Raw genomic sequence first — 14,492 nt, 5'->3', positions numbered from 1 at the left:
TGAGATGTGGGATTAACTGGGGTGAGGCAGGGTCAAAAGCTATGGGCCTTCCTTCTTGTGTCCTGCTGGAACAGCTTGGTGTCTGCCTGGTTCCAGTCCTGAGTCATCTTGGAGAAACACTCTTGGTCTCCAGGATGGTTTGTGTGGAGGAGTAGGTAGGACTGGGCTGCATGACAGAGCACAGCTATGTCTCACTCCTCACTATCAGAGTGGGGAGCTGGTTGCCAGGAGAATGTCTCCCTGATGTCCATCAGGTTTTCTATTGCACAAGGACAGGTTGGGAAGGAAGGAGAAGCTTTTCCAGAAACAAAAAGTCTATGGGAGAGTCTAACTGGCTCAAGTAGGAGGAGAAAACAGAAACCCTTAGGGGCTTCTTTGACTTGTTTGTTGAAGAAAATCACAGGGGTCAGTGTACCTCTAGACTGAAAAAAGATGAATGACCATTGCTGTCATGGGTCTAGAAGTTGAGGAGTTTTTCTGAAGGCAGAGTTTGGGCATCAAAGGAGGTTACAAAGAAGATCAGGTAAGGGAACGTAAAGCAACAGATTCCTAGAAACCAATGAAGGGGAGGGAGGTTTCTTCAGTGTTCTATTCCCAAGGTAAGGTTGCCATTATGAGTAGGATTGGCCAGAGGTAGCAATGTGGGGAGAAGGATTGGAAAGGAGAACCTGTGTCCCTACCTTGGCCTTCAGCTGGCTATTTGCCTGCCTCCTCACGATTGGTTGTCTCCAAGAAGTTGCTCCACTTGTTCCTCTCCAGAGGCAAGATGGAAGAGATTGTACAAGACACAGCTACCCTTTCACTTTTCCCAAAAGAATTTGGAGAAGAGAGAGTCAGGTATTGGAGAAAAGAGAAAGGTGTATCTATCCAAAGCCCTGACCTTAAAGAATGTTACTGAATAGCTACTCCCAAGTTGTCAGCCTTGTCACCTGGCTCAGGTATCCAAGCCGGAAAGGAAGAAAGATAATAGAATCTTTCTCACCCTGAGGACAGGGAAGAAGAGGATGGTACATTTAGGAAAGGGCCTGATAGGCAGCTTCCTTTTGCCTGTGCATCTGGCCTGGAACTAGTGTTCACAACAGCCTTTTGCTTGTTTGTTGCCATCCTTCACCCTTTGCCATTCCCCTTTTGAGAGAATGTAAATCATTTTAATGTTAGGCCAAAATAAACAACCTATAGGGTATACATGTTGTCAAAAAAGGTAAAGAGATGCATGCCAAACCAAACTAAAACAACTTGGATTATCTGCTGCTTGGGTAATCTTCACAGAAGACTGACACAAGAAGCTGCAGTTTATTGAGGGCATTTCAGTTCCTCCTACCACCTCAACAGGACTTTTTCCACTCTCCTCCTCTTACCTTTGTGCCTTGACTGTGGTTCTTTGTGGCAAGATACTTTGGTTGGTAAAAATAATATGGAACAAAGGATCCACTGAAGTGATTTCTGTCTCGAGTGCTAATTTGGCCATCGCTTTATGTGTATTGTAAAATCACTGGATGTGAACAATACATATTCCTGGGTCTTGCCTGCAGTGTTTGATCAAGGTCTGGTTGGGCCTGGGGATCTCTACGTTTTAAACACATTCCTCACTTGAATCTGAGGACTCTTGTAAAACTTCACCTAGAGGAAGTTTCAGCTAATTTCCTTCCTCTGAGCTGGAGGCCTGATTCTCTGCCCAGACTGGCAGGGGGCCTGAGATGGGAGCAGCATATCACCTTCTCCTGACTTATACTGCCCTCCCTATCTTAGTGTTCAATCATATTCTGCATCTCCAGCTTTAGTTCCTCTGCATCTGACCTGAGAAACTGGTCATCATTAACTGGGAATCAGTGATAAACACAGGATACTGGACAACAAATGGGAGACAGACAGAAGTCAGAGGGAGGAGTGTGAAGTTGATTGTAGAGTGAGTGGGCTGTAGTCTGGGGCAGGGGATGCTGTTGATAGTTTCCTGTGCTGTATGTAAGACTAGGAATTTAAAACTATTCATTGAGCAAGTAGGGATCACCTGCTACCTGTCTAGCACTGTAACAGCAAGTATGTTTCTTGGTAAGTGAAAAAGTGGGAGTAAGCTGTGCTGCGGGCCAGGAGACCTCCCTCCTCATCCTCCCACCCTCATGACCCTTTCCACTTTCTCCCCAAAGTGTTGTTGTTTTAAATGCAAATCTATTCCTTCAATCTATAGATTTTCCAGGAAACTGCTTTTGACTTCAGAACAGTAGAGCAGAAGGCGCAAATTGCTCATAACCATCTCCCCAGCCTATCTGCATGAGGAGATCAGACTTCTGTCCTGAAAATATTTCCCAGTTTTAAGAACCTCTCGTGGGCTGGGGTTGTAGCTCAGTGTAGAGCGCTTGCCTAGCATGTGTGAGGCACTGAGTTCCATCCTCAGCATCACCTGCTTCCTTAAAACAGAAAGAGAAAAAGAAAAAATAAAGGTATTGTGTCCATCTACAACTTAAGAAAATAAATAAACAAAATAAAAAAGATCCTCTCCTGCCCCACTTGCCTCTCCAGTTCCTACTAAGTACATGATCATAGTTTTGAGGAAGATTGGAAGGAACCCAAAACTCAAAAGGACCCTGGCGTTTGGATTGGCAGAGGATGGGATCCTAAATGTGTAAGGCAGTGCTGGGCACTACACCTCCCAGGAGGCCTTGCGCGGGCGCACAGGGCGGGGCCTGCGGGCGGGTCCGCTCGCTGCTGGGGCACCCGGATGGCGGGGCCGGTGAAGGACCGGGAGGCTTTCCAGAGGCTCAGCTTCTTGTACCAGGTGAGTGAGTGCCGTGTGAGGAAAGAATTCTGGTGGGCCTCGCCCTGGAGTGACCGCTGCTTGCCCCCAGGCCGCCCACTGTGTGCTTGCGCAGGACCCCGAAAACCAGGCGCTGGCGAGGTTTTACTGCCACACGGAAAAGACCATCGCGAAGCGGCTCGTCTTGCGACAGTGAGACCATGCGGGTCTGGGCGGTGGGCGGGACCGGGAAGGAACCACGAGGGAGCGCGGGCGCTTGGACTACCTTTCCCCTCCGCCCCAGGGACCCCTCGGTGAAAAGGACCCTGTGTCGCGGCTGCGCCTCCCTCCTCATCCCTGGCCTCACCTGCACCCAGCGCCAGAGACGTGAGTGCTCCTGCCAAAATGGGATGGGGGCCAAGCCACTCCATCCTCGCCTTAGATGGGTAGGGGGCTTTGGATATGCTGGCGCCAGCTTTCTCTAGGTCTGAATTAAGTTTCTAACTGCACTGGGACAAACTAAAGTCTGGGCTTGGCTTTTTTTTCTGTTTGGGTAAAAGAAAAATGATTCCTTAAGAGACAGTCTCACCCTGGCAAGATGATAAATACTGTGTGGTATCCCATGGTGCATGATTCCCAGCACCATTCGTTCATTCACTCAAGAAATATTTACTTTCTAAGATATGTCAAGTACTAGATTCATCATTGTCGAAATTACAGCCTGGGGAGATAGACTAAAATAGAATCAAAATAGTGTAGGAAAAAAATGCTTTAATTGGGAGGAGGGTAGAGTGCTGAATTACTCATGCCAGTGATGGTGAGGTACATGATAAACAAAGGGAACTAGAGAGAGAAATTCTAAGCATGGGTGAGACTTCCCAGACATGAAAATTTGATGTACTGTCAAGGAAATGAGAGATGGGGAGGCTGGCATTTAAGATGGGCAGGAGGGAGAGGTGAGGGAAACAAGCCACATCTTAATCTTGTTAAGGAGTTTGGCTTTTATCTTAAAGAGGCTAATGCCATGAAATTTACATTCAAAGTGGGATTAGGGAGTAGAATGCCTGCTGGAAAACCTTGGAGGCAAAACTGGTGCAAAAGACCCTTTCTTCTCAGAAACTTGGGCACTCTTCCTTTTTCCCACTTTTACCTCAGGCTGCAGGGGACAACGCTGGACAATACAGACCTGCCTAACATGTCAGCGCAGCCAGCGGTTCCTCAATGATCCCAAGCATCTGCTCTGGGGAGACCGGCCTGAGGCTCAGCTGGGGAACCAGGCAGGTGAGAGGTGGTAGACAAAAATGGGGGGAGAGCTGAAGAGGACACAGAGGTGCATACTGGTTAGTGTAAAGGATGCCACGCTCTTAGAAACCTAATTCTGCTCCTCTCATTCTGCTGATCTCCCTAGATTCTAGACCACCACAGCCCTTGCCAAACAGCCCATCCCATCCAACCCACCTTCCTAAAGAGAAAGTGCAGTCTCAGGTTTCAGTCACCAGCGATGGATTCAACCCATGTTCCAGATAAAATAAAGTTTAATTCTTTTTCACTTTGAATGTTTCTGTTCTGTGGATATTTTAACTCCCACTTCCATTTTCCTCTATTTCTTGATCACCATATAACCTCTCATTTGTCCTTACAATGTTTATACTCCCAGCATACTATAGAGAGGTCCCCATTTCTGTATACCACTTAGTCCTGTTAAAGCATTTCTCATTTCCAAAGCCATGACTCCAGTGCCCTATGACTCCTTTTTCCTCAGGGCAATGCTGTGTGTAGGACCTGTGTTCCAGACTTTTCTGCAAGGACCTGAATTTCCTTGGGACATTCCATATTTAAGTAGCCCTGACTGTTGACTGAAGAGGTAGACAGAATATTGATGATGCTGTTTTTATTTAAATAAGTGGAAAAGTGTAGCAATGAGGGAGTATTCATGTCCTTCTCACGTACTCAGGATTGGTCTTTTCCTTATCTCTGAGTAATCTTCTATAAAATTCTGATCAGGGAAATGATACAAACTTGAAATAGTAAGGTCAAGGATACTAACAGAAGGATAGTAGCCGATAGAACACAAATATGCCCTAAGGTAAACAAAGTTTTCTTGAGAATTGGTTTAAAAAAAATAAATAAATAAATAAAATACTTTCTATGATATCCCTAGAGAGCCTACTCAAGATCAGAATTCCAAGACTAACCTCTTTAATTGTTTCCAGGTAATCATATTACCCCCACAAGTACACAAAATTTACTATTCCTGGAATGCAGTTTTGTTTCTTCCAGTTCTCTTGTAAACCTTTTGTTGCACCTATTGTTGCATAAAAATTCACTTCATAATATTGTGGCCTAATACAGCAATGAATCTGCATTAGGAATTCTGAAAGGGCTTAACTGAGTACTTCTGTTCCATATGGACAGAATTAGCTGGAGTCGTGGCTGCATTTAGCTGGTGGCTGAAAGGTTATCTAGAAGACCCAGGAATCTAGTGTCCCCTTAGCCAAAGCAAGCCATGTGGCCTAGGTCAGATTCATTGTGAAAGGGCCTGTGTCAGAATATGAATACTGGGAGTTTCATTCATTCCCTAGGGACCATAGATAAAATCTGACACATACTTGTTTTGCCTTTGCCCCTAACTTGGTCTCTCCACTGACTCCATGTGTCTGAAAGTTATTTACATAATATACTAAACAGTATACAAGTAACTGAATATTTCTTGAGTTACTATTTGACAGTTCATTTCTGGAATTGTGTCTACTAGGATCAAGTATGACAACCAACAGAAACATGTAGCCTGAAAGTACATCTTAGGTATATCTGGACCCTTTGTATCCTTCTCATACCTTCCTTGGCTCCCCAAGTGAGTCACATTTCAATGGTTGAGCTCTTTGGCTCTTGCACACTAAATTTGATCTTTTGCCAAGATTTTTTATGATTGCAGATGATGAAACATATTCAGAGTAGATTAGCAGGAGAACTTTGAGCATTTTTTCATTTTGTTAGTTCATTTTTGGAATTAGGGATTGAACCCAGTAGTGCTCTATCACTGAACTACATCCCCAGCCATTCTTATTTTTTTATTTTGGAACAGGGTCTCACCAAGTTGAAGAGGCTGACCTCGCTGAATCCTTCCTCAGCCTCCCAAGTAGCTAGGGTTACACGTGTGTACCATCATGCCTGGCCTAAAAGCCCCTTTTGGGGCTAAAAGTGGGGAGGCTGAGGATGTAGCTCAGTGGTAAAGCACTCCTGGGTTCAAGCCCCAGTACCACCAAAAAAAAACTCAACAAGCTCAGTGACCTTCTGAACCAGATTCTTGGTGATATAGAAGTTCCTTCCTTAAATGGTGAATTATTCTTGGTTAGGAATTTAACTGTTAAGATAAATCTTCTAAATCTAACCTAGAAAAACTCATGTGTGCTTCACTTTGACTCATGGATGGCACTTTGAAAACTGTTCCCACTGTTTTTTGCTTTTATTTTTGTTTTGGCACTGAGGATTGAACCCAAGGGCACTTAACACTTAGTTACATCCCCAATTTTTGTTTTGTTTTGTTTTGTTTTGAGACAGTGTCTCACTCAGTTGCCCAGACTGGCCTTGAACTTTTATGATCCTCCTGCTTCATCCTTCCCCAGTGACTTGAGATTATAGGCATGCACCATAGTGGCTGACTCCCCTGTGGTTTTTTGTTTTTGTTTTATCAAATTTTATCCATACCCCTGTTGAATCCAAAAATTCTAGAACTTTTTGGCACATTTATGTATCAATGACTGGGAAAAGACAGGCATATTATAAATTCTTATTTGATGACTTAATGGACTTAATAGAAGAAAGTAAATTTCAACTGAAAGTATAAGCTATAATGACAGATTTGGAATGAGGCAATCAAGGCTTCTAAAAGCAAATTTTAAAGTAGTACCAATAAAGTTTGTTTTTTTCCAATCAACCCAAGGCATTTGGTGGAAATTGCAATGTGTAGATTGGTCATGCAATGTGGCAATGACAAACATTCAGTTTAAAAATGTATCATTTGTCTGCTGGTGGTCCTTCCAGCTGAAGAAATTCCAGAAGATTCTAGTGAATTAAAATTGTATTTGCCTGAAGAAGCCATGAACTTAATGACTGATTTGAAAATGATTATGTACAAGAAAGAATAAGAATACATTTGACACAGTGGTTCTGCTGTTTGATCACCATGATTGTTTCCACCAAATTAATGATCTGTATATGAGTGCACGGGGGATGAATTGCCATGTACCCAACAACACAGAAGCATGACATAGCAGATGGGAACGTTTAATAGAGAACCTTCATGTTGATATAACTGAATCATGGAAGCATTTCAAAAAGAGTAATACCATGTAGAAAATGAATGTGAACATTGTCCAAGGTGAGATGACCTACATGTAAAAAGTGGGGTGATGGGGTTGGGAGTAGAACTGGGAATGTAACTCAGTAGTACAGTGTATTACCTAGCCTATACAAGTCCCTGGGTTCAATCCCCAGAACTGCAAAAAAAAAAAAAAAAAAAAAAAATTTTTAAAGAAAAAGCAGCTATTTGTTACTATGTAAGACTTTAAAATATAGTTAATAAGTTAATAAAAGTCATAAAATCTCTTACAGATTACTTCTATGCAGGTTCTCATACTCTCTCCCTGTAATACACTTTTTTCATATGTTGAACCTTCGAAATTTAGTTTGGGAATCTTTAGTTTGTGTGTTTGTTTTGGTGTTTTTCCACTATTTTCCTTTTAGTTTAGTTTGGGGAGTTTTTGTTTTTTAGTATTTTCCCATTATTTTAAATTGTCAGCATTATATTAAAATTTGTAATATTATATATTTCATCCTAGCATGATCTCCAATACTGGAGGTATAAATTGTATTAATATTTTTAGGGGAAAAAAAGACTTTTAGAGAGTTCTAATTTGTCTTATGCATTTTTTGCAAATTTGATGCCAGGAAAATGCAGTATCACAATATTGGCTTTTAAGTATTTGTGTGTGTACTAAAAACTTTTTGAAACTTCCTCAGCAAATGAAGATGTTTTTTGTTTTTCACAACTGCATTTGTGAAAGATAAAATTTCTCAAGCTCTCAGCTCTGGGTGATTGCCTATATTATGGTGGTGACTCAGCAGGTTTTGATCCATCTCATCAAAAGACTTAAGTTGTCTATCACCCATTTCAGATGACCACAGCTATAAAGCTGGTTTCACATGCTTACCAACCATAATGATACATGTTTATACATCTCACTTTTTGATCTATTTCTTTGTGAGTACAGTTTTTGGTTCATAAATCTTACATCCATATGACTATTTTTACTCTGAGTGTTTATGTTGGCAAAGATGTGTATGATGTTATATTGCCTATTATTATGAAAGGTAGTTTTAGAGGATTCTGTTGTTTTTGTTTTGTTTTTTTTTGTGGTGCTGGGGATTGAACCCAGGACCTTGTGCTTTCGAGGCAAGCACTCTACCAACTGACCTATCTCCCCAGCCGGATTCTGTTGTTTTTATGTTTCTCAAATTTCCTTTCAAAAGTGTAAATAAATGTCTTTAAATTTTTTTCAGTATTTCTGAGATTTTGATCTTTCAGAATTTTTTTTTTCATATTTGATAGCAGCTTTTTTTATTGGTTACAAAACCTAAGCCCATATACAAAATTAAGAACACGTTTAGATGCCTCTTTTGAAAGAACATTTTAGTCTATTTTAACTGAGTTTAAAAAAAATAAAAACAATGCAATTTTTAAACACTGTTTTGAAAACTTAAAAGTGCAGCAATATACTTAGTTTCCTTTATCTATGAAATGGTGCAATTCCAATTCAAAACTGGTAAGGTCACAATAAATTGAATCAAGCAAATGTACACATTTGTCTGCACTACTTGATGCTAATGTTCACTTAAATGTTAGTTTGCACTTAAAACACAAGAGGAAATAGGAATCATCATAGTAAAGGCCCAATTTTATTCTCAGTGTGTGCAAAATTTGAAAGGTAACTGTCAGTTAAGTATGAGAGTCTGGAAGAAACTAAGTTGAAAGGGGGACAAAAAATTCACAATATCCAGACAATTTGTACTTCATGGGTTTCACCAAAGTTTGTGACCTTAATCTGATTTGATCTTGTTATTCCTATTTTTAGTGAACACCACACAGTTTGAAAAATTTAGACGATAGTGTCTGAACAGGATGCAGTTACCATATGAAGCTTTAACTCAAAATTTGGATAAAGAAAAAAAGGCACAATGAACTTCAACTCAATTTTATGTGCACAAGAGTTGAAAAATCTGAGCCACCTTAAAAAGAAATTGATTCTAAAGTTTATAAAACCTATAAATAATCAGAGGCCAAACCACTATATTAAAACAGATTCTCTAGCAAGTAAAAATCTTGCAGTTTAAACATACACTTGTATCCACTTTAGATACAAGACAAAACTCACTCTTTAAAGTGGCTCCACCTTGGCAGATACATATATTTGTAATGAATGCACACCTGCTATGTATTGTTTATCAGTGAAAACACCCAGTTGATTCACAAAGCTCTGATGGCATCTGTCTCATCTTCATCACAGTAAATACACCCCCCCATAACTAAATGAGTTTAGATATTCTATCCCTTCACATCAATGCATTGGGAAATTACATCCAGTAAACAAGAGCAACAAAACCATTTCTGTGACAGCACAAATTAGTTTAAAAATTTTCAAATCCATATTCGTTCATTAATAACTGGGTCAGACAATTTACCAAAAGCAATAACTTTACATAGTAATACCAGATTTTGCAGAACTACTTAAAGATCACTGCAAATCAGGTTTATGTTAAATAACTGCAGATTATTCCTCTATACAGATCCCTGTTTGAATCCTTTAATATGCACAGATGCTTTTAGAGTAGGATCTGAATGAACTTTCCCAATACTCAGAATGAAGTCTTATAACACTTCTAAATAGTTGCTGGTTTGTTGCCAACCACATTATCAAAAGCACTGGTTACTAAGTAAAAAATGTTTTAAGACTAAATTACAGTAAACATGAAAGCTTCACAGTTTAAACCCAATAAAAATCAACCATATCCAATTATCAGATTAGAAAATATTAACTCCTGAAAGCTGAAAGCAAGATTTTTTTTAAAAAAAATCACCAATGAATATTTTAGACCTTTGCAGTTTTGTTTTATTTTTCCTTTGTATAGAGGGACTCTTGCTTTCAACTTAAACAGAAGTTCAAGTCTGTAACAGGTTGCAGCTCAGGTAAAATACCATGCACAGCATTTGATTACTTCAAAACAGCAGGAACACACAGGCTGAAGTGAGTGGTCAAATAGGGCTTGCTGTTCTCAAAAATTAGGTATAATGGTGAAAGCATTACCATCCATATCTAAAGTTCTTCCTCCAACCCTGGCTTCTGAGGCAGATAATAAACATATCAATTACTGGTAGATGAAGTACAGTTTTTTAAAACTTATCTGTTTAATCAATAACCAAGTTTCTTGTTTTTAAGTTACTTTTTGTGTCAGTTCCACCAATGAAAATCATTTGGCTTGTACTTTAAAATCTATTCTTCCACATAAAGAATATGAAAATATGTATGTGGAGGACAATGACGGAGGCTCAGATCGTACTGCACCTCTTCAGTCTTCCAATGTGAATATGCATCATACCAAAGTGTCTTGATCCACAGTGCACCATTTTCCAAAGGAATACCAACGGGCAGCTGACTTGCCACCACTATGGAATATTTTAAACTGGAGACTGCAGTTGTCAGCATGGCACCAGGGACCAGGGAATATAGGGTAGTTGAGATTGTTAAGAATTCTAAAACAGTTTAGGAAATCATGCATATGCATTTACAGTCCATGTGAGAGTGACTTTTGGCAACTGCAAAGTGACTGAGACATGGCTTGCTTTAGAAGCATCAAAACGAAGAGGCATGTGTTTTGGAGTCTTTTGTTGCTGTTGTTCTTATCATTTGGTAGCCATCTGGTGGTGCTTCATATTGAACATGAGAAAAATGCTGCACTTGATTGACCTTAAAAATTAAATTCTTTTGTTTGAAGGTTGGCTATTGGGTTGAAATTGTAAGTACCTCCTTGTGTTGCTTCAGGAATGAGGCTAGGATCTTCATCAATGTCATCACCAGAAAAATATTGATCTATGATTTCAAATGCTAATTTATATATGTCTTCATTTTCATGTTGCTGCAAAACTTCAATTTTCTCCAACCCTCCACATTCTTCAATTATTTCAGCTATTGTGCTCACTTCATCACCAGCCATTATCAGAATGTTTTTTAAACCATGTAGAACCACCTGAACCACTTGAGAATCTTTTACTGACAATAAATTACAGAATGGTGGTATTACATTCTGTTGTACAAGGTACTCAACCTGATCTTTTCTGCCACTTATTGTTAAGTTGCTAATTGCCCAAGCAGCTTCTTTTTGTGTTCCAAAGTCCCCCTTAGCAAGCTGATGAATAATCATAGGGATTAATCCAGCATCTATTATAGCTTGAACTTGTTGCTGGTTGCCTGCTGTTATGTTAGAAAGGAACCACACTGCTTCCTTATTTATCTTCTCTTTTGGATGTGATAAGAGATTTGGGAAGTGTGATAGGACATCACAATTGAGAACAACCTGGGTTTGCTCATCAGTGCCTCTCACTATGTTGCCAACTGCTCTGAGGGCTGCAGTTTGAACTTTTACTTCCTGGTGGCTCAGAAGGGGCACAAGAAATGGCACAACCCCTGAATCAATAACCATCTGTATCTGTTCATTACCTCCATCTGTCAATTATGACAGAGCCCAAACAGTGTCTACAAGAATATTTATGTCTGTATGGTATATGAGGACACATAAAGCTGGCAAAATCTCCTGAACTGTCTCCATAGGCGGTGGGGGGTCCTTATTCCTGCAGAGATTGACAATGACCCATGTGACGTTCCGAAGGAAGGTGATGGGAATGGAGGGATTGATGAAGGACAGAAGAGGTTTGACAATTCCCAGTGATATGACATAATCTCTACATTGAGGACCATCACCTACAATGTTTCCCAAAGCCCAAACTGCTTGTTCACAAACATTCTGATGTAGTAAATGAAGAAGTCTCAGAAAAAGAGGTACTGCATTAGACTGTACAACAGCTTGAGTCTGTTCCTGATGCTATATTACTTAGTGCCCAAGCAGCTTCAAACTGTAATGAAGGATTATCATCCCTCTCTAGACATTTGACTAAAATTGGTAAAATCCCAGATTTTATGAGGTCATCAATTGGTGGGTTTCTGTCACTGGATAATAGTTTTCTTGCTGCCTGGACAGCATTCAACTGGACCACTGGGTTATCACTTGTGGCATTCTGTAATATAGCTTCTAGTGTTACATTTTGTGCTTTAAAATCAGCATCAACATCTGAATCTTCTAAACTTTCTTCTTGGGGAACATTTCTCTTTTTCAGTAAGTGTTCATCTCTTTTGTTCTTACGCAGTTCAACTGTCACTTCATTTCTATGTCTTCACATTGTTTCCACATCGCGGCCCTTGTTCTTGAAGCTCTTCATGCGGTGGTTTTCCAAGCCGGGGTTCTCAGCCATGGCTGTGAGCGGCTCCAGCGGCGGCGAGTCTCAGCACAGGAGGCTCAGAATTTTAGATAAGAATTTTTCTCTCTCAAGATTTCAACATTGGGATTAGGGTGTTCAGAACTCAATATGCATATGATGACTGTAATTTCCCAGTTTTCAGTATTCATGCCTCAAATAGTGCTGGATGTTCCCAGTTCATGGATTTCTTTTTCTTAATATCTTCAGATTTATTTTCAGTGTTATAGGGAGGAAAGGGCAGTTACCCATTAGCTTGGAGTGGGAATAGGGACTAAATCAAGCTGTTTATTAAATCTTCCAAACAATCCTTATTTTGATGACTTTCTTCTTCCAAAAGTACCTGACACTGTCCTTCTGAGTCTTTTGGAGACTTGTGGTGTAAATCAGAAGGATATTTTTCTGTTTCAAAGGAGAATGAACTAGGGCAGTAATTCATCATATTAGCAAACTAAAAAGGAAAAGACAATAATTTCAGTAAAGGTGGGAAAAGTATTTGATAAAATCTAACATCCATTCTTGACAAAATCTCTCAAAATGACAACTTACTCAACCTCAGAAGGGTCTATATGACAAATGGCCAACAAATAATGAAATACACTGTTAGGACTTAAGGAATTGCAAATCAAAACTACACTGAGATTTCATCTCGTTCCAGTTAGAATGGCAGTCATCAAGAATACAAGCAATAGGTGCCAGTTCACCAAAGCTCCGGCTGAGGTTTTGCTGAGCACCTGCAGGCGCCTGTGTACCAATAAACAGCCTCTTGCTTTTGCAGCCAGTGTCTTCGCGTGATCTTCCTTGGACAGGGGGACGGAGGGTCTTTCATCTGGAGGTCCCACCGAGATCGGTGTTCTTGCTGCCCCAAATCCCTGCCCGAGGAACTTCTGGAAGAACTACTGGGAGAAGCACCCACCCCCAGTTGACTTTACAACCTGCTCTTCCCCAACCAGACTTCTACCTTGGACCCCTCGATTGACCCGATTTTTAAAAAAAGGAACTCCAAACTGCTTGCCCCTCACTGCCCCCTTTCAGCTTCGAAGCAGCCAGAACGACCGACGCCCCCTTTTCCTTAAAGCAGTTGGGAGTTCCTATAGCTAAAGGGGGGAATGAAGCCAGAATTAAGGACAGGTAGTTCGTGTAGAAATAGGGAATCGGGTCAATTCGAGGAAATGAAGCCATGAAGCCATCTGCCTTTGAAAGTTGGAGACTGCCACTGGAAGAATGGAATGTCAAGGATCTCCGGAGCCCATTGATTACCAAATTTACCTGCCTTTATTAAGGAGTGCAAGCATAAAGCTGCTAATTAATGCCCCCTGGGCCCTTACCTGCCTGAATCACCTTGGCCTTCCCCCTGCCCATGGTTTCTCAGTAATGCAAAACCAGGCCTAGTCACGTAGGCAGGAAGGAGAAAGATAAGGGGGGAAAGAATTGGAGAACAAAAGAGACTTTAACCTATAAAAGATGTAGGGTGCGCTCACTTCTTGGGACTTTTAGAACATCAGCATAACCGAGGCAGGATGGACAAATGGATATAGGATTCTATCCATGATAAAAAGGGGGGAATGAAAGGCCCCAGCTCCATGTCTTAAACCCATGACCTAGGTCACTCCACCCAACCCCCCCTGGGAAGGTTGCACGACCTACCCGGAGGTCGTCAAACTGATAAACAGGTTGAGAAAGAACAGGGCGGTTGGGAGAGCACAGACCATCTCTGAACAAACAGGAACTGATAAGCAGGAACCATAAAGATGTCAAGCAAAAATTTCCAGGAACATAGTACGAAAAACGACCTTACCCTTTAGGTGACCCATGTGCTGGATTCAAAATAGCCAATAAGAAACCTGTTGCTTACCGCGCGTGTGAAACCTGCCCCTTTACCCTATAAAAAACCTGTACCCCAAAGCCCGGTGTGCCAGTTCACCAAAGCTCCGGCTGAGGTTTTGCTGAGCACCCGCAGGCGCCTGTGTACCAATAAACAGCCTCTTGCTTTTGCAAAAAAAAAAAAAAAAAAAAAAAGAATACAAGCAATAAATAGGCTGGGGTTGTAGTTCAGTGGTAGAATACTTGCCTAGTGAGTATGAGGCCCTGGATTCCATCCTCAGCACCACATAAAAATAAATAAAGTCATTGTGTCCATATACAACTAAAAATGAAAAAAAAAATTTTTTTAAA

At 40.7% G+C, this 14,492-nt stretch overlaps 1 protein-coding gene and 1 pseudogene across 2 annotated transcripts; one reads left to right on the top strand and one right to left on the bottom strand.

Moving 5' to 3' along the window:
• The first annotated feature begins 2,643 nt into the window (after positions 1-2,643).
• Rpp21 (ribonuclease P/MRP subunit p21) lies at positions 2,644-4,286 on the top strand. 2 transcript variants are annotated; one of them, XM_047557739.1, is made up of 5 exons: positions 2,644-2,773; positions 2,868-2,944; positions 3,036-3,118; positions 3,887-4,012; positions 4,140-4,286. In XM_047557739.1, exons 1-5 carry the CDS (start codon positions 2,717-2,719, stop codon positions 4,256-4,258), a joined length of 462 nt encoding a protein of 153 aa, XP_047413695.1. In that variant the 5' UTR covers positions 2,644-2,716; the 3' UTR covers positions 4,259-4,286. The 2 variants fall into 2 exon arrangements, with proteins under 2 accessions (XP_047413695.1, XP_047413694.1); XM_047557738.1 differs by having other exon boundaries at positions 2,671-2,773; positions 2,844-2,944.
• A 5,619-nt stretch (positions 4,287-9,905) lies between these two features.
• Positions 9,906-12,314, bottom strand: LOC124988325 (importin subunit alpha-4-like; annotated as a pseudogene).
• Between the last annotated feature and the right edge of the window lie 2,178 nt (positions 12,315-14,492).

The sequence above is a fragment of the Sciurus carolinensis genome, chromosome 7, assembly GCF_902686445.1.
Source record: "Sciurus carolinensis chromosome 7, mSciCar1.2, whole genome shotgun sequence".
NCBI classification, from domain to species: domain Eukaryota; kingdom Metazoa; phylum Chordata; class Mammalia; order Rodentia; family Sciuridae; genus Sciurus; species Sciurus carolinensis.
Note: the sequence above shows the minus strand (reverse complement) of the source record. Positions and strands in the feature narration are given on the sequence as shown.